The sequence below is a fragment of the Rhamphochromis longiceps genome, linkage group LG9 (genome assembly GCF_057381845.1).
Source record: "Rhamphochromis longiceps isolate RC_006_pf linkage group LG9, R_longiceps_female_GT1.1, whole genome shotgun sequence".
NCBI classification, from domain to species: domain Eukaryota; kingdom Metazoa; phylum Chordata; class Actinopteri; order Cichliformes; family Cichlidae; genus Rhamphochromis; species Rhamphochromis longiceps.
Window position 1 is genome coordinate 31415187 of NC_140565.1, and position 18895 is coordinate 31434081.

Genomic DNA, 18895 nt, shown 5'->3' on the forward strand with positions numbered 1-18895 from the left:
CGTTTTCAGAACAATAACTTTACAACTGCTTGCATTTCATATATTTAGAAGACATCTATAAATCGTAGTTATAGCCAAATATAAATGGAAACTTGATGGCACAAAGCACATATTAGAGCACACATTATTGCAAAATGCTCAACAATCGAATCGTACAACGTCAGTTACATAGAGCTTCGCAAAAACAAGCAGTAAGCAGTTCGCTCACAACGGATCAAGCAGAGCTTCACTGTTGCAACAAGTAAAAATAGTAAAAATAGAAAAGTTCAGCATGACAGCTCTGATGGATTATCTGCTGGTTCGCATGTTTTGAAATCGACTGCTGACTGATTGAATTTTATCTAAAACTTATCTGTTTGCAGATGTTTTCTCAATGACTGAGCAGCCTTTTTTTTATGAATGTCTGTATCAGAGGATATAATTGTGTCTGAGATTTCCAGTGTAAATAAAGAGATCCACCATCTGAGGCCAAGTCTCACAGAAAATCCAAAAATAGCGATAAAATATGTCACACTGTAATTTTTTAGTATGCTGCGTATGGAAATGAATGTTGCTGGAGTAACTTTGCAACTCTGAAACTAACGGATTTCAATGGGAAGGATGATTTATGCCTGCACTGCTTGTTTGTTTTAGATCACTCTGGCTGTGACACTTTTGACATAATCAGAATATTTTATCCCAATCTGTGATCTTTTGCTAAACCTCATCAACTAGTTTTGATCCTTAAACATTTCTCCTGGAAACCCAACAATAAACAGTATGTTAAAAAGAAACATTATCTGTGAGTACTTTAGCAAACTCTATTACCAAAATAAAAACTACAGTACAAAGTGCTCTGGTTCAGTCCAAGAGTTAAAGTATAACCATCTATGTGTGTTAAAGCTTCAAAATTAAAAGGACTCATTGTGCAGATTGACTCTGGTATGGTTTATAAAGATGTGAATGCTATAGTCATTCGTTATTTGTATATAACATCTTCCCTAGAAAAGTACTGAGTATTGCTGCTGACCAAAAACAGATCAGCAGCAATACTTTTGTAGTTTTTAAATGATGCTGAGTTTGTACCAAGTGAGTGAAGCTAACATTCTTGCCATCATTAGACCACCAGCAACAGCCTGAACCTTTGATAAAAAGCAGGATCCATGTTTTCATGTCATTAATGCCAAATCCTGCCATCTGAATGTTGCATGGCATGTTTCCATTTAGCATCAGTTGAACAGGAGCACTTAAACGATGTGTCCAGTAAGTGTGTGACTCTAAAAACCAATGTGTGGCTGTGCAGGCTCTGTAATAGTGCATCATTTTTAATATGGTGAATATTTATTTGTAAAATAAAAATAATGATCCAATGTTTTATATTTTAGTAGAAGAAAGCAAAATAAAATGAGAAAATGAAAACAAGGACAAAGCAGGTGAAAATGAAAATGGATTTCAGTTCAAATTGCAGATTAATGACTAAAAACAACAACAACAACAAAAAACAGACGAAACAGACTTGACCTATTAATTTAGACTGTGTTATACCCACTGGTGGGGCATAATGGGCTGTGTGTACAATCATCCTGACCACAGATCCACTCACTTTTACTCAGGTCAATTCTTTATACTGTTTATAACTAATAAGGATTGTGTCCAGGATGCCGAAAAAACATTTAAGAAGTGCTTTTTTAATTCATGAAAAAACTCTGTCTGATGTATGCAAGGTTATCCTGGGACAAAACTCACAATGATAGATGCCATGATGGGCCAGTTGATCACTCTGTTTGGTATGGGGGTGTTGTTCATCTCCCAACACCTGGAAGTGAGTAAATAAGTCAGTGAGATTTGTAATATTTCCTGACCTAGAGATGGTTAAATGAAATCAAAGATGCATTATTTTTGATATAAGCTTCAACCAATGCAACTGCATGCATGTGGTGGAAATTAAGGATAAGCATAATGTGCCGCCTGCAAGTTTGTAACGTTTGATTTTTGCACTGACCTTGACACAGTTTGTGAAAACAATGTTTAAACACTTGCAGACTCACCCCATGTCCTCCATGTATATCCTACAAATGATCCATGCCACGATGAACACAAGAGGGATTCCTGAGAACCAGAGAGTAGAGAGGAAGGTAGATATGGAGGAGAAGAGGATCTGTTTAGGTTCTCTATCTGGCAGGCACAGAACATCCTCACAAAGTGCCACAAAGGAAATATGACGTCTACACACACACATTAAACATCTGGGGCTGAACGGTGATGCATTGGGGAGGAACTGTTGGTAAAGTGGAGATGGATAGTGGAAGGAAGGTGTCAGAAGGCAGCAGCTGAGACAGAATGGAAGAGAGCGAACGCAGAGGCCAGGAGAGTGTTTACTGCCCGGACTTTCCCTGAATACACCAGCTCACTTCAGCAGCGTGACGCACTGTCTGCTGGTTGTCTGAGTGCTGGCACTGTGTTTTGCAGAGGCTCACACTAAAGGGGTGCTACAACAGGGCTGTCTATGAAATTTCTAAATTTATCAATATAATTGATTTTTTTAAACTGCAGGGTTAATAGCACGCTAACTGCAACCAGGGAACATTGAATGAATTGTTATTGTCATAAACTTTTCTGGTCTTCCTGACCTCTCGCAGCCTCATTCGTACGGAGCTTAATTCTCTGCAGGGATTTTCTTAAGGGCTCGATCTGCTTTGCATCAACACCTCCTGTGATAAATTTAACCTAGCATGAATCCCAAAGAGCGCAGTGATGTATTGCTGACCTATATGTGCTGTGTGGGTAGTGGCAGACATTATGTAGCAGAGAAGTGTGTTTGCTCATTGTGAAGAGGTCATTTGTACATTGTTTAGCACTGACTTGCCAACAGCTAAGCTTGGGCAGGTCAGCTAGTCTCATTTTATGTGCACATAAAGGTTAAAAGGAACAATTAGCCCAGTTACTGTACATTAAGTAGATTGCTTAACAAAAGCCATCCGTGTCAAAAACATATTAAAGCATAAGGTTAATCTTCAACGGTTTCAGGGGTCAGTTTAGCACAGGATTAATTCAACCGAGTGGTAATGATGGAACAAATTTCACAACTCAATTCGTCTCTAGAGAGAGAGACTGCGCTTTGTTTGGAAATAGTTCAGATTTTGGCCAGCAGATGGTAAATGTGAAAAAAATGTTGGGACAAAATATTATGAGCAAGTCCAACCTCACCCTGACTGAAACACTGCGGGAGGACGTTAAGAGAGCTGTGTATAAACAAATGCCTGCAAATCTCAATGAACCGAGGTAATATTTTAAAGAAGAGTGCCAGAATTTCTCCACAGCAATGTAAGAGACTGATAAAGCCATTCAAAAAGGTATTACTTCAAGCTATTGCTGATAAAGAAGGTTTTAAAAGTCACTAAATCATGGATGTAATTAGTTTTTCACTGGATTGCATAGTATGTGAAACTTTGTAAGAAAGAGAAAGTTCCAAGTAGCTCAGCTCCCTGATGGTTCGACCACTTTGTTAGCTGAGTGATGTTAATGGACTGTTTCTACTTCACTGCACTCATGTCAGATAACTCTAAACTTTCTCTGCGCAGAAACCAAACTAAGTCCACAATACAAGTGCTCTAAACTTTCACCAGGAGTCTGAGGTTTCCATTATTATTCGTTTTTTTTAATCATCTTTAGACTGTCTTACATTGTCTTTGGTTTCTATTCAGTTTTAATAAAGTGTTTTTAATGCATGATCGTCAGATGTTTCAGTGGGTTTTAAGACATTAACTTGGTGATAGGAACATTATCAGTGGTTACACATAAGACCAGGCCAATAAGACTGTAAAGACAACATAAAGTTACGGTGCTCTCATTGTGGTTCAACCTACCCCAGCCGATGAGCATGTAGATGGAGAGGCGGAAGGAGTAGGTGGGGAGGACGAGCAGCAGCGTGTGAAGGTAAAGACCTTCAACCAGCAGCCAGAAGAAGTTAGCTAAGATGAAGTACTGGAAGAAGATCAGGCTGGCCTTACAGCCCACCTACACACACGCACACACACACACACACACACACACACACACACACACACACACACACACACACACACACACACAGCAACATGCTTTGTTACATCCATTCTATAGTTTGCATAGTAACGTTCTGTATGTAATATTATAATTTGACCACATAGAAATACATTTTCACAAAGAATTAGAAGAATCACCAACTTCATTGTGAACCTTGATGACTGGCATTAGGGTGACTGTTTTTACACTGTGAAAAGATTTCTCAAATGTTTTGTGTAAATGTGCAGTTGAGCCAGTGTATTAAAAAAATCTGCGCTTGTTTCCAATGAATTTACTAATTTACTTTTCTCAGAACTGAAAGACATTTGTTTTTAACCGCTCCATGAACGGTGATCCACATGGTAGAACATTCAAAGCTGGAGAACTATTGCTCAAGACCACTTTATAAATTACAAGTCTGGCTTTTTGGAAGAAGAAATGAGTGATGTCTTTTGCACAGGACTGTATATCCAACCCATGACTCCTGGATTAACGGTGCTAGAAATGCAAATTTGAAAACTCTCTTCAGCATGTGTGGACATGTTGGAAAAAATGCAGATATAGAGGTAAACTTTGCAAGCCACCCACAGTTTTCTAAACTAAAGCTGCTTCTTTATGTGAATGGTTTCCAATGCTTCACTCTGAGGTCATTTATAGCCATCTGCCTAAGGACCCTCAGTGCCGTGCAAAACATTTAGATAGATTAGATTCTTATCCATCACACACACACAAAAACAACATCAGGAAGGCGTCTAACTGGTTCCAAATTCATGCTTCTGCATGACAAAGAGTCCAAACATTTAGCCAGAGTCATAAAAAACCAAACATTCAGTTCAGCTACAAGAGTCCTGCAACAGATGGCCTCATAAAGTGCTCATCTCCAAGATGCTTGGAAGAGCCCAGAAAGTTTTTTAAAGGTGAACGTTGGTATCACCAATACAGACTCCTCCCGTTTCTACTTTAATTAAGGTTCATCTAAAGGTTTTTGTACATATAGTAAATGTGTTTAACGGTGAAGTAAAAAATGTGTGTGTGTTTTCATGCGTGAAAGGCTACCAGCGAGGGCTGTTGGCTGCAGTCTGTGGTTTCACCATACGAGAAGAGCAGGGTGTCTTTGACGAGCACTGCGACGGCGCGCAGGATGAACGACACGAACAAGTTCAGATGGATGTAGTTCCTCATGCAGTGGAGTCTCCTGTAAACACGCACACACACGCAAACATAGAGAAGTGTGTTTACAGAGTGTCTGGGTGTGAATTGACTGAAGGATGCGGTATCTAAACATGTTGATAGCGGCCGAGTGAGCAGCTGGAGTCCATCCAGACTGAGCTTCGCACATCTCTACAAACTGTTATCATGCTCCGTATGTTCGGAAGTGTTAAGAGTATATAAATAAAAATGTGTTATATAACCCGATTCTGAATACATCATTTGTTCAAATTATCTTGACTTTTCAGGATATTTGCACAACAAGACTGATAACTTTGCCTTCAGCGCTGGACCCTGCCTGACTTTACACCTCACGTTTTTTTCAGGATTTCCGCACTTTAGAAGAACAAAAATGATTCATTCAACATATGTGAGAAGACTGAAGAGGTCAGAGCCATGACCCCAAACTCTGATTGCAGTCTGCTGGTGTAGTAAATGTGAGTTTTCTAAAGAAACGTGCTCTCCAAACCCTGTATTTGTTTTCTTTAAAAAGATGACCCGAGGGGCTGCACGAGGGCCCAGCATGAGACTACGAATCGTGCAAAGTCACTCTGGCAGCGTCTAAGAATAGAAATCTGGAGCTATGATGTAAAACTGAAGACAAAATCATCTGTTTCTGATTTCTTCACATACCAACTTTCAGTGTTTCAGGGAATTTAAACTGAGATGTTAGATTAGTCATTATCATTAACTTTACAAACCTATTTCAAAATTACATAAGGGAAGTTTCATGGGTTTTTTTTACATTCGTCACCATATTTTTATGTTTAAAAAGAGAAAGACAGTTTCTGCAGACTTTTCAGGGTTATTGTATTAATAGAAAAAGTGTGAGGCACCTTTGTTTGTCCTTCATAAGAAGCCTCATTTACATATAAGAGATGTTTATTTTAGGTTGTTCCACCATCACCCCTGTGGATGTTTCCAGCAGTGTCCTTGTTAAGCTCAAAAGCATCGCCCTTGTCTTTGTTACTTTTACTTTGTCTTTTAGGTAAGTAAGAAAATTTGAATCCGTCCATGTGCACACAACATTATAAATCATGACATCCAAAGGCAACAATTTGTAGAAGTTTTAGCTTCTAGTTATAGTTAGTTATAGTTAAAGCTGGGTCGGGTGACCATGAATTATCTCTTAGTTATGCTGCCACAGGCTCAGGCAGCTGTGGGACTTTCCACGAAGCAGCGACAACTTCTCCTGTCTCCACTCTTCCACAGCATGTCCTTAGATGCCACCACTGCGTTTGTGTTCTCTGTCCTCTCTGTGCCTCTCCAACCTGTTCGCTTGTTTCAGCAAGTCTGCCTAACACACGCTTTCTTCCTGAGGCGAAGAATAAAAGCCCCTCTAATGCACCCTTTGACCGCCAAGAGAAGCATCCAATACTATCAGTTGCTTCTTAGTTTTAGCTTTTTTTTCCTACTTCCATTTTGCTTCATTCAGCTTTAGTTGTGTTTTGTGTGCTTTTGCAGCATTTTTTAATTTGCTGGTGTCCATTTGACCTCTCAGGGCGACTTTACGAAGAGGTAAAAATACTATTGTGCAGGGTTACTGTGATGGAACATGTTATGCCCTGAGTAAATGCCTTGATGAAGTTAATGGCACCATCAGGACAAGCAAGGCAATCAATGCTTGTCCAGTGAAATCTAAAAATAGACATTGATTAAAATCAAATTGGACTAAAGTATCTTAAAGTAGGATTGATCTGCTTTAGTCTGCTTGACTGAGAGTCAAATTAATGGGTGTGTTTGTGTCCTGTCATCAGCGCCTGCAGCTGGGCAAACTGAGAGCACAGCTGCTTTTTCTGGTTGTTTGAACATGCATATTGGGGATTATGTCTCGTCTTTGATGGGTGATCAGGACACTAGACAAGTCGTCTGCGGCTCTGCTTTCAGTGTTCTAGGATCAGATAAGATCTGTACTTTAGATGGAAAAAGAACAAATTTTTTGTAGTTACAGGAGATGTTTTTTAACAGTAGCTTTTTAATAGCTGTTTTATTAAATATTTAATATTATTACATATTTATATGAGAACACTTAAACTGAGTTCATCTTAAACATCTGCAGCAGAAGCATTTTACTTTTGAATTTTGGACAATAATAAAGTTTTGTGTGTAATGAGGTGCTTTCATAGTTTTTATTTCTACTTTTACTGCATCAGACGAAACTCTACACAGCTCAATATTTGCACTTCCTGGTTGTCTGTGACTCCACAGCTTCCTTTATGCTTCTCTTTCCTCCACTTTCCCATTCATCAAACAAGTGGTGACAGCGCTGTGGTCTCTGAACATGTGCTTTTGTCCCTGTTATGGGGATTTTTTTTCTCTGACTATGTGGTCACTAATGTTCTGTCAGTGTTGTTTGTCTTTATAGTATACAGTGCCTTGAGATGACTTGTAATTCTGGTCACCATGAATTAAACTGAAACAGTGCTTCTGTGAGCTGTGGTCAGTGAGTGTTTTTACCTGAACAAACAGATGATGATGGTGCTGGTTAGCAGAGTGATGATTGACAGGCTGTGGCCCAGATTGGACAGAATCTGCACCGCCTTGTAGAAGACCAGCTGCAGACATACACAAAACAGAATTATTATTATTTTCCTGCTTATCGAATCATAAATAATGGAGCTGCTGTCACATCGATTGTGAAGCACAGCTGGGTCCCCATCCTGAGTGTAACAGTGGATCCTGTGAGCACCTCAAATGTTCATGTAGATTTTAACGACATTCTTTGCCTTAATGACTGCTGAGTAAAATTAATTAAAATAAATGTGTGTCCTATTCTTCTGCCATGAATCTATTGCTTTCTTTTCTAGGCACCTCTAAATTTAGAAGAAGTTGTACAAATATGCACCTTTTACTCCTTTGGTCCACATAAAGGTACGCATAGAGGTCCAGTACACGTATGTAGGCTGTAACTGCAGGGACAGATATTGACTTTTATTGTACTTGTGATTCTGATGTTTTGAGTTTTATAGTGAATAAGTAAAGAAGAACTCTCTAGTCCCCTGTAAAATCCCAAAATAGTTCGACCGAAAAAGGATAAACGGCCACTGAGGATTTCATAACTTGCACAAGGGTATTTCCTTTTATAAATACAGTCTGATCACAGAGGAGGAAAATCGTGGTGTGAGAAATAACTGTCCAGGAAATTTTTCCCACACCACGAAGCGGTGATGATACACTGATGAAACACGGAACTCATTCTGCCCACTGCTTCTTTGTCCAGAGTGGAGATGCTCTTTCACAATAAGGGGAGGGTCCAGATAAGAATGAGGATCTGTTCCTTCTCAAAACAGTTCAAACCTCTCCTCTGACTCTGGCCAACACACACCCGCAGAGCATTAATGCTGCTCGCAATGTGTGGGTTTGTCAGTGCCTGGCGTTCGTTGCTATCTCATCATGTATAAACAACATTCTCCACCTCTGACACACCATCTGGCAATTAACCAGATATACACATTGCACATCTACATCTAGCCTATATAAAATATACTCACTGACCTCTTTAGGTTAACATCGCTTCACAATGCTGAGGGTGGACACCCTTCTCCATCCATCCATTCATCCATCCATCCATCTTCTACCACTGACAGTAGAGAAACCCAGAACTCCCTCACTCAGTCATTCCCAAGTCAGCTGAGATATATTTATATATCCAGCAGCTCCTTTCTCTCTTCCTGGAAGTGGCACCCAGGACGCATCCAAATCAGATGCCTGGACTGCCTTACAATTGTACAATTTCTCTGAACCTGTGTAAATTCTAACCTCAGCTTCCCGTTCTTAGCTGAGAGGAGTGGTACCCGATGTGCTCCTCTGCTGCTGCTTCAAGGTTCAATCTGTTGGATTAATCTGTCTTCAGAGATGCTTTTCTGCATATCTTGACTGTAACTGTTGCCGTCCGATCAGCACAAAGAAGTCGGGCCTTTCTTCTCTGACCTCTGACATGAATGCATCATCTTTGCCCAGAAAACTTTCACTCACTGGATATTTTCTCCTTTATGAGAAAAAGGTCCACAGAGATGGTTGTGTGGGAAAATCCCATTAGATCAGCAGCTTCTGAAATAGACGACCAGCCCATCTGGCACCAACATCCATGTTACAGCCAAAGTCACTTAATTCACCTTCCTTCTCCATTGTCATGCTCGGTTTGAACTTCAGCAGGTTGTCTTGATCAGGTCTACAAGCCAGTCAGTTGTAGTTTTTACCTGATGCCATTAAACAACTCCATGTCCTGTTTTGGTGTGTTGGTGTGTTTATTGAAGTACTGTGACATACACTGGGTCTACAAACCCAGTATGTAGGTAAGACAAACATAAATCACTGACAAAACATGCTAGTTATGCAGGAAATGTGGCTAACAGCACCCGGAGGACGGGGTTTCAGGCAAAACAGAGAAAATGTCTCCTCTTTAAGGTCTAAAGTCCTCACATAGATGGATTTCCTGAAGTACGGGACGTAAGTGGAAGTTGTCATTTTGAAACATTTGTATTTTTCACGATTTCCATTTTTGGAGACTTTCATGTTCTCTCTGTTCTTCTTTTTAAATTTTTTTTTATCAATTTGTCTCTTTTATCTTTGGCAATCACTCACTCTTTCCATTTCCTCTTATTTCTTATCTTTCATTTTTCTTACATACTCGCTTGTTGTTTTTCACACAACATTCACCGCCTAATGATCTATCACGTCCTCCCCCCAAATTTTTTCAATCTGTAGTCCAGAGATTTTCCATCATTCTGATAAAGTTTGTTCACTAACTTATTTGGATCATCTTGATAATCGATGGTCATTCATATTTGAACTATTGTGATAATGTACTTCAGTCTAATGACTCCTAAAATAGAGCTTAAATGTCTTTGTAATGTTCAGTATTTACATTTTAGTGAAACTGTTCTGCAGGCTTTGAGGTGACGCAGATAAAATATATGAACGCGTGAGACTTTTTCCATTGTGGCGTTTCTACTTTTAGAGTTTCGGTCCCTGTCTGTCCACTGTAAATATTCGCACACAGAGACAAATATCTGAGCATACACAGACGGTCGCAGCCTGGCATCGGTGTCTCATTCCTCAGCACGATTCTCAGGCCTTCTGGCTGGGAGCTGATGACCTGCTGGCTCTGGTCTGCTGCAGCCGCACTGCCTTCTATGTCCAAATGCATCGTCTCCATCCATAAACTCTGGCTCATTCACTCTCCATTTCTGCGTCCTGTCTGACACTGGAGGATTAAAACAATGCTGAACTTAAGGCTGGGTATCTTCATGGCCATGGTTACAGATTAAATCTACAGGACTTCTGCTCCTGTAGAGTTTTAATCTCCTAAGACCCCAACTCTTTCATGGCATGCATTTTTAATTTCTCTTTGATATTTGGGCAAATTGGGACCTGATGAATGTAAAAACAAAGAATTGCCACATTTGTTTTCCCTGATTTTTGTTTCTGACAAAAATGAGATGCACATATAAGGATATTCCTTTAAAATTCAATAGAACAGTGGCTGTATAATGTCCTTGTAAGTGGACATCAGGCCTTTGTAGAGCAAAATTTAGTATTTTGGTCTAGACAACCCAAAATGTGATGTCCACAAATGTGGACAACAGGTTCTAGGAAGTTAAATCAAAACTGCAGGACAGAGACCCCTGCCCTGTTCATTTTAGGCTAAAAATATTCCTGTTAAATCTCAGTTAGCTCAATTAGTTGTTTGCTTTTAAAAATAATTTCTAAATGATGTATTTAAATAAAAAAGCATTGATCAAAGACAAGGCTCTCAACTGCACTCACAAAACACTACCAAGTAATAAAGGTTTCATAAAGGTATGAAAACTATTTCAACAGCTAATGACATACAGCTTACTCACATCTTAAAATCAGGACTGAGTCTTTATGATGGACCTAAGTACAGTTATATCACCAGACAGTAATGAATTCTCAGTAAGCTGCATATGATACAAATCATAATTATGTTGCCATTCCCTCGTTTTTAATCTGGCAGATAAATAAAGTTGGAGAAGTTGTTCTGTGTGAATAATGTCTTTGGTCGCAAAGATGAGCGTTCTTCACTTTCATGACAGAAACAGGATGCATGCTCTTTGACAAAGTGAAACCATGATGCAGACTTTGAGCAGTGAAATGTTTCTCATCTCAAAGTCTGTTTTGAACCCTGGCAGCTTTGTGTTGATTGCTGAACATAACTCAATTTTAAGGCTTTTATTTTTTTACTATATTTGTGTTATTTTTCCATCTAATTGCTGCATTTTAAGAGGAAATCAGTGCACAGACTCCTCTGGTCAGAAGTTATTTTTTAATTCCAAAAAGAAAAATGCACGATGAGCTTATAAATTACACCTCGTTGCTCAGATTAAAACTCTGTTTCCACACATATTTGGCTTCTGATTTCTTACAGACAATAGTCTGGGTCATTTATTAGCTCCACCAGTGAGATGTTTCATATGTAAGATTCTCTCTTTGTCTGAGGCACAAAGCATTATGCAATATTTAAGGCACATAAATTACAAACAGAAGAAAAAGTCATAAAACAAATCTATATCACAGAACTGTTGTTTTTCTTCTTCCCCTGTCACTGGGCTCTCAGAGCCACCACATTAAATATGAAATGATATCACCGTGTTGGTGTTGTTCCAACAACATCATGAAAATGTCAGTGCTCCAAGGTCGTCCCTGCAACTGATCATTCATGTTGTTTTAACTCAAGAAGAAGGAATGGTCAAAGGAGAGGTTTCATTGTCTCCAATTCCTTCTATCGGAAAGCCACTGTGGTGCACAAGCTTTCTAAAGCCCGTTGGGAAAACCAGTTCAAGAAGTTTTGTTTCCCAAATCTAACCAAGCCTAAATCTAACTGCAACTGAAAACTGGAAACAACCAAGTCTGAAGGAAATAATTGATCCTTTTCTGTGATTGCACTCAAGACAAGAACCCTAATTTTCTAAAAAGAAATCATTAGCATGGATAAGTGAAACCAGTGTGGATGTGAGTTAAACTAACATTTTTTCCACACGCCTGAAGAGAGCGACTCCTCAGGTTAAGTTGTATAAAAGTCTGTGTGCCGTGGACTGCTGTCACACACAGGATTGTGGATTGCTTGGAGCCCAAATGCAGGATGCAGGAGACAGAAGTGAACATAGGCTCAACTGTTGATGGTGTTGAATCCAAAAGTCCAAAAAAAGAGATTGAAGGCAGGAGACTTTCAAGAAATACTAGAAACCACAGAACTAGGAAACACAAAGCTACTTTGAAACACATGAAGACAAAGATGAGACTGTTAGAAGGAACTGAATGGAAACACTGGTAATGTCACTAAATATAAACCTAAAGTCATCAGAAACTAAAGCTAAGAACTGAAGTCACAAATAACAAGGCTCATACACACAAGGTTAACAAATAGTATTATTAACAGAAAACTAAATACTGACTAAGCAATGTATACAGAAGCCAATGAAAACCCAGAAGAAGGATGGACTAATACAAACTTAAAACCGCGGGTTTAACGCTGAGACGTCCAGACAAGGATGAAGGCCGTCGTTTTGTCACCTGTATGCTATGAATGTCGCTGCAGTCGGTGTGAGCTCAGTGCCAGTGGTGTCGTCTGGCTTCAACAGAATGTTTTCCAGATGGAAAACCTTCATCTCTCCCACAGGACACGAAGAAAAGCTTTACTAAAAAGCAAAAAGCTACACCTGAAGCTCTGGACAGGATCACAATTAAGCCAACTGTCCATGTCTGTGTGTGAATGTGCGCTTGTGGTTTATCTCTGGAGGTTAAAGTGAGACAGAAAGATCTGGAACAGCGCCCAGATAACTTCAACATAACTATCAAGTTCAAATTCATTTTAGGTTTATTTATGTAGCACGAGGTGTCAACAACCATCAGCTCAAGGGACTATTGTATAGTAAATTAAAGACGGTACAATATTACAGAGTATCAGAACAGCCCTTAGTGACAGTAGTGAGGAAGAACACGCTTTCAACAGGAAGCAACATGGTGGCTCTTACTCATCAAATCAGAGACTAATGCCAAGATGGCGGCGCGCACGGGTGCAGCGGCTCTTAGCTCTCCAGTTTGGTGCTCATTTTTACTTTTAATGTGGATATTTTTGAATGTTTGCAACGCCGCCATCTCTTACAGTCGCCAGAACCTAATTGACCTAGGTTTTAAATATAGTTTGTCTGTTTCTGGCGACTATCAGCGAACACACAACATCCTGGTGGAGATAGCGAGACCGCCAGGGTCACCGTGGATGGTCTGCCCGCCCAGCAAGCGTAGAAGGCGACGGAGGGAAAGAAAGCAGAAGAGGGGATGCCGGTCGGGCTCAGACGCTAGGCTACGCAAACATCCACACCGGCCAGCACTTCCGAGCCTTTTCCTATCGAACGCCAGATCCATCACCCACAAACTTGACGAATTGGAGCTACAGATAGCCAACACAAGCTTTGCACGTAACTGCAGCATTATTCTTATTACGGAGACGTGGCTTCACCCGCTGATTCCCGACGCTGCAGTCGAGTTAGCAGGCCGCACGCTACACCGGCATGACAGAAACAGCAACTCAGGTAAAAGCAGAGGAGGGGGGCTATGTGTTTACGTGCATAACGAGTGGTGTTGTAACAGCAGGATCATTCACACACACTGTTCTCCTGATTTGGAGGTTCTGGCAGTCTCGTGCAGACCTTTTTACATCCCGAGGGAGTTTACAGTAGTTATTGTGATAGCTGTTTATATACCGCCGGATGCTAACGTTAGCACGGCTCTCAGCCTCTTGCTCAACACCATTAACAAACAACAGCTTGCCCACCCCGATGGGGTTTTTATTGTCGCCGGCGACTTTAACAAAGCGTGCCTAAAGACTGTGCTTCCTAAATTTGTCCAGTTTGTGGACTTTGCTACGAGAGGAGAACACACTTTGGACCATGTCTATTCAAACATCAGGCATGCTTTCAGAGCGACACCCCTCCCCCACCTGGCTGGATCTGACCACCTCTGCATGTCCCTCACCCCCACCTACACCCCCCTGCTGAGAAAAACAAAGCCCCAGACAAAGACAATAAAAACCTGGCCTGAAGGAGCCCTTTCTCAACTGCAGGACTGCTTCTCAACAACTGTATGGGATTTATTCTCCAGCCACAACCTCCAGGAGTACACGGACACTGTACTCTCGTACATCAGGAACTGTGTTGACAATGTCACCGTCAACAAAAGGGTCAGGGTGTTTCCAAATCAAAAACCCTGGATGAATAGCGAAGTGCAATCCCTCCTAAAAAGCCGCAACACTGCCTTCAAGTCAGGGGACAGGGCTGCGTATAGGGCGGCCAGGGCAGACCTGAGTAGAGGCATCAGGAAAGCTAAGGCTGCCTATAGGAGGAGGATTGAAGATCACTTTGCTGACAACGACCCCAGAAAAATGTGGCAGGGGATCAATCACATTACCAACTACAGAAGCAATAACCAGGCAACATCTAGGACTGATGCCTCACTGGCTGAGGATCTAAACCGTTTCTTCGCCCGCTTTGAGACGACCAAGCCCTCAGCTGCCACACCACTTCCACCCGCCCCCAGCACTGGCACACTAACACTTAGGGAGCACCAAGTGAGGTGTGTTCTAAGGTCAGTGAATCCCAGGAAGGCGGCAGGTCCTGATGGAATACATGGAAAGGTTCTCAGAGCATGTGCTGACGAACTGACCGGAGTCTTCACTAAAATCTTCAACCTTTCCTTGTCATCAAACACCGTCCCGCCCTGCCTCAAAACCTCCACCATCATCCCCATCGCCAAGAAGACAGCTGTGGCCAGCCCAAATGACTACAGGCCTGTTGCACTTACGCCTGTAGTGATGAAGTGCTTTGAGAGACTGGTCTGTCAGCACATCAGGGCCAGTCTGCCTCCCACTCTGGACCCCCACCAATTTGCCTACAGGACAAATCGTTCCACCGAGGGCGCTATCACCATAGCGCTCCACACTGCGCTGAGTCACCTGGAGCACCGAGGAAGCTATGTGAGAATGCTCTTTCTGGACTTCAGCTCAGCATTCAATCATATCATCCCGGAGATCCTGGTCCAGAAACTGTCTCACCTGGGACTCTCCACCCCCATCTGCCTCTGGATCAAGGACTTCCTGACAAATAGACCACAGTCTGTCAGACTCGGCCCCCACCGGTCCAGCACCATCACACTCAGCACCGGGTCTCCACAAGGATGTGTTTTGAGTCCCCTCCTGTTTACGCTCTACACATCCGACTGCTCCCCTACCCATCTCTCAAACACCATCATAAAGTTCGCGGATGACACCACAGTGGTTGGACTCATCTCAAGGGGGGATGAGTCGGACTACAGAGATGAGGTCAACAGACTGACTGAGTGGTGTTCAGTTAACAACCTCCAACTGAACACCACGAAAACTAAAGAACTTATCTTGGACTTCAGGAAGGGCAGAGCAGACCCGGCCCCACTTTACATTCACGGGAGCTGTGTGGAGAGGGTACACTCCATGAGGTTTCTGGGCGTGCAGATATCTGATGACCTCTCCTGGACTGCAAATACTACAGCAGTGGTTAAAAAGGCCCAGCAGCGTCTCCACTTTCTGAGAGTGCTCAGGAGGAACAACCTGGAGGAGAGGCTGCTGGTGACATTTTACAGAGCCACCATAGAGAGCATCCTAACGTACGGCATAACAACATGGTATGCAGGGTGCTCAGCTGCAGACAGGAAAGTACTGCAGCCACTGTGACAAAGACAAATATTTATATACAGAGGGACAGGCCAACAGAAGAAATGAAGACAATCAGGACAATTAGGGGAGACAGGCAGGAAGCAAAACTAACACGCAAAACAAAAGAAAACACGTTTTCTGAGTCTTTGAAACAAGTCAGAGGGAGGCACGTGGAAATTGGGAAACATGGGAAGTGTGGAGGAAAATATGACTTAGAATAACAGACAAGGGTTAATCCACAACCTTCAACTTATTACTAGAAACTGAAATGTGAAAACAGCAAGAGACTTGATAAAATATCATAAGAATGATAAGTAATCAAAAAGAGGACATCCCAAAATGAATCAAAAACATAGAGCACTGGAATGGCCTCAAAACCAGCAAGAAAACACTTTAAAAACTCACATCCAGAAACGGTAAAGCAATTCAAACCTCGGGGTACAAAAGAGGGGTTGTGCCCTGAGACGAAATCGATATTAATCAAGCTTCAGTAAATAGCTACTTAAATCATCTATCTATCCATCGATGGATGGATGGATGGATGGATGGATAGTCAGTCTTACTCTTAAACCAAAGCGATTAGTGCCTAAACCTGAACAACCAGCAGGTGAAAACAAATCTAAACTGTGACTTCATAGTCTTGTGATTTACAGTGGGGCAAAAAAGTATTTAGTCAGCCACCGATTGTGCAAATTCCCCCACTTAAAATGATGACAGAGGTCAGTAATTTGCACCAGAGGTACACTTCAACTGTGAGAGACAGAATGTGAAAAAAAATCCATGAATTCACATGGTAGGATTTGTAAAGAATTTATTCGTAAATTAGGGTGGAAAATAAGTATTTGGTCACCTCAAACAAGGAAAATCTCTGGCTCTCACAGACCTGTAACGTCTTCTGTAAGAGGCTTTTCTGTCCCCCACTCGTTACCTGTATGAATGGCACCTGTTTGAACTCATCATCTGTATAAAAGACACCTGTCCACAGCCTCAAACAGTCAGACTCCAAACTCCGCCATGGCCAAGACCAAAGAGCTTTCGAAGGACACCAGGAAAAGTATTGTAGACCTGCACCAGACTGGGAAGAGTGAATCTACAATAGACAAGCAGCTTGGTGTGAAAAAATCAACTGTGGGAGTAATCATCAGAAAATGGAAGACATACAAGACCACTGATAATCTCCCTCGATCTGGGGCTCCACGCAAGATCTCATCCCGTGGGGTCAAAATGATCATGAAAACGGTGAGCAAAGATCCCAGAACCACACGGGGGGACCTGGTGAATGACCTGCAGAGAGCTGGGACCAAAGTAACAAAGGTCACCATCAGTAACACACTACAACAGCAGGGAATCAAATCCCGCAGTGCCAGACGTGTTCCGCTGCTGAAGCCAGTGCATGTCCAGGCCCGTCTGAAGTTTGCCAGAGAGCACATGGATGATACAGCAGAGGATTGGGAGAATGTCATGTGGTCAGATGAAACCAAAGTAGAACTTTTTGGTATAAACTCAACTCGTCGTGTTTGGAGGACGAAGAATACTGAGTTGCATCCCAAGAACACCATACCTACTGTGAAGCATGGGGGTGGAAACATCATGCTATGGGGCTGTTTTTCTGCCAAGGGGACAGGACGACTGATCCGTGTTAAGGACAGAATGAATGGGGCCATGTATCGTGAGATTTTGAGCCAAAACTTCCTTCCATCAGTGAGAACTTTGAAGATGAAACGAGGCTGGGTCTTCCAACATGACAATGATCCAAAACACACCGCCCGGGCAACAAAGGAGTGGCTCCGTAAGAAGCACTTGAAAGTCCTGGAGTGGCCTAGCCAGTCTCCAGACCTCAACCCCATAGAAAATCTGTGGCGGGAGTTGAAAGTCCGTGTTGCTCGGCGACAGCCCCAAAACATCACTGCTCTCGAGAAGATCTGCATGGAGGAATGGGCCAAAATACCAGCTACTGTGTGTGCAAACCTGGTAAAGACCTATAGTAAACGTTTGACCTCTGTTATTGCCAACAAAGGTTATTTTACAAAGTATTGAGTTGTATTTTTGTTATTGACCAAATACTTATTTTCCACCCTGATTTACGAATAAATTCTTTACAAATCCTACCATGTGGATTCATGGATTTTTTTTTCACATTCTGTCTCTCACAGTTGAAGTGTACCTCTGGTGCAAATTACTGACCTCTGTCATCATTTTAAGTGGGGGAACTTGCACAATCGGTGGCTGACTAAATACTTTTTTGCCCCACTGTACATCACCACACTTAAACTCTCTTTAAAACAAGTTTAAAACAAGTTGTATAAACATCGGTTATAGCTTCATAGCAGTCATCCAAACAATGTTTACAGCTGTACCAGATGTTTTCTGGTGGCCTGAGGAGCATTTCTGCTCTGTTGACCTTTGGGATTACTCAACAGCACGTGACAGAAAACTACACAACCCACAAGGACACCTCTTTTTTCTCTGCAAGGCAGAGGACGCAGTGTAATGTGCAATGATTTAAAGAGATAGAGCTCTTTCATGTTTTTCTATGACACTTGACATAAATGTATTTATTTCAAACTCTGTGATATCGTTGTATTTCTTTGTTTAAGAGTAAAATCTGAGGGACACAGGCCTGGACAGGTAGGGAAAAATATGTATTCTCTGACCAGTTGGTGAGTGGTTGGAGCTGGACAGGAGGGGCTTGTGGCAATGCGGGAACTGCACAAAAATCCACCTTATTGTTCTGGAAAGGCCGGAGTGCCATGTCTCCCATAAATTGCTGGATTGTCTGCAAACAATTGTTGCACTTTTTCTACTAGTGGTTGAAGTAATCACAAGGGGCTGCAACAGTTAGCAACTGCCAGCAACCTCCTGCAACTACTTGCCAAGTGGTTGTGGAATACACAATTTTCTCCTACAAGCAGGAGTCCTGGTTGCCAAAGGATCACCAACTGGTCTCTAGGCCTC

At 41.8% G+C, this 18895-nt stretch overlaps 1 protein-coding gene across 2 annotated transcripts in view; it reads right to left on the reverse strand.

Moving 5' to 3' along the window:
* LOC146662578 (vasoactive intestinal polypeptide receptor 2-like) overlaps nucleotides 1-18895 on the reverse strand; it is a 48726-nt gene that overhangs the window by 5754 nt on the left and 24077 nt on the right. For both annotated transcript variants that reach the window (XM_085419279.1, XM_085419278.1), the window contains exons 5-9: nucleotides 7690-7787; nucleotides 5080-5218; nucleotides 3846-3996; nucleotides 2028-2088; nucleotides 1726-1795 (exon numbers count right to left, since the gene is read on the reverse strand). In XM_085419279.1, the coding sequence (XP_085275405.1) occupies nucleotides 1726-1795; nucleotides 2028-2088; nucleotides 3846-3996; nucleotides 5080-5218; nucleotides 7690-7787 (519 nt within the window). The remainder of the gene's footprint in view (nucleotides 1-1725; nucleotides 1796-2027; nucleotides 2089-3845; nucleotides 3997-5079; nucleotides 5219-7689; nucleotides 7788-18895) is intronic.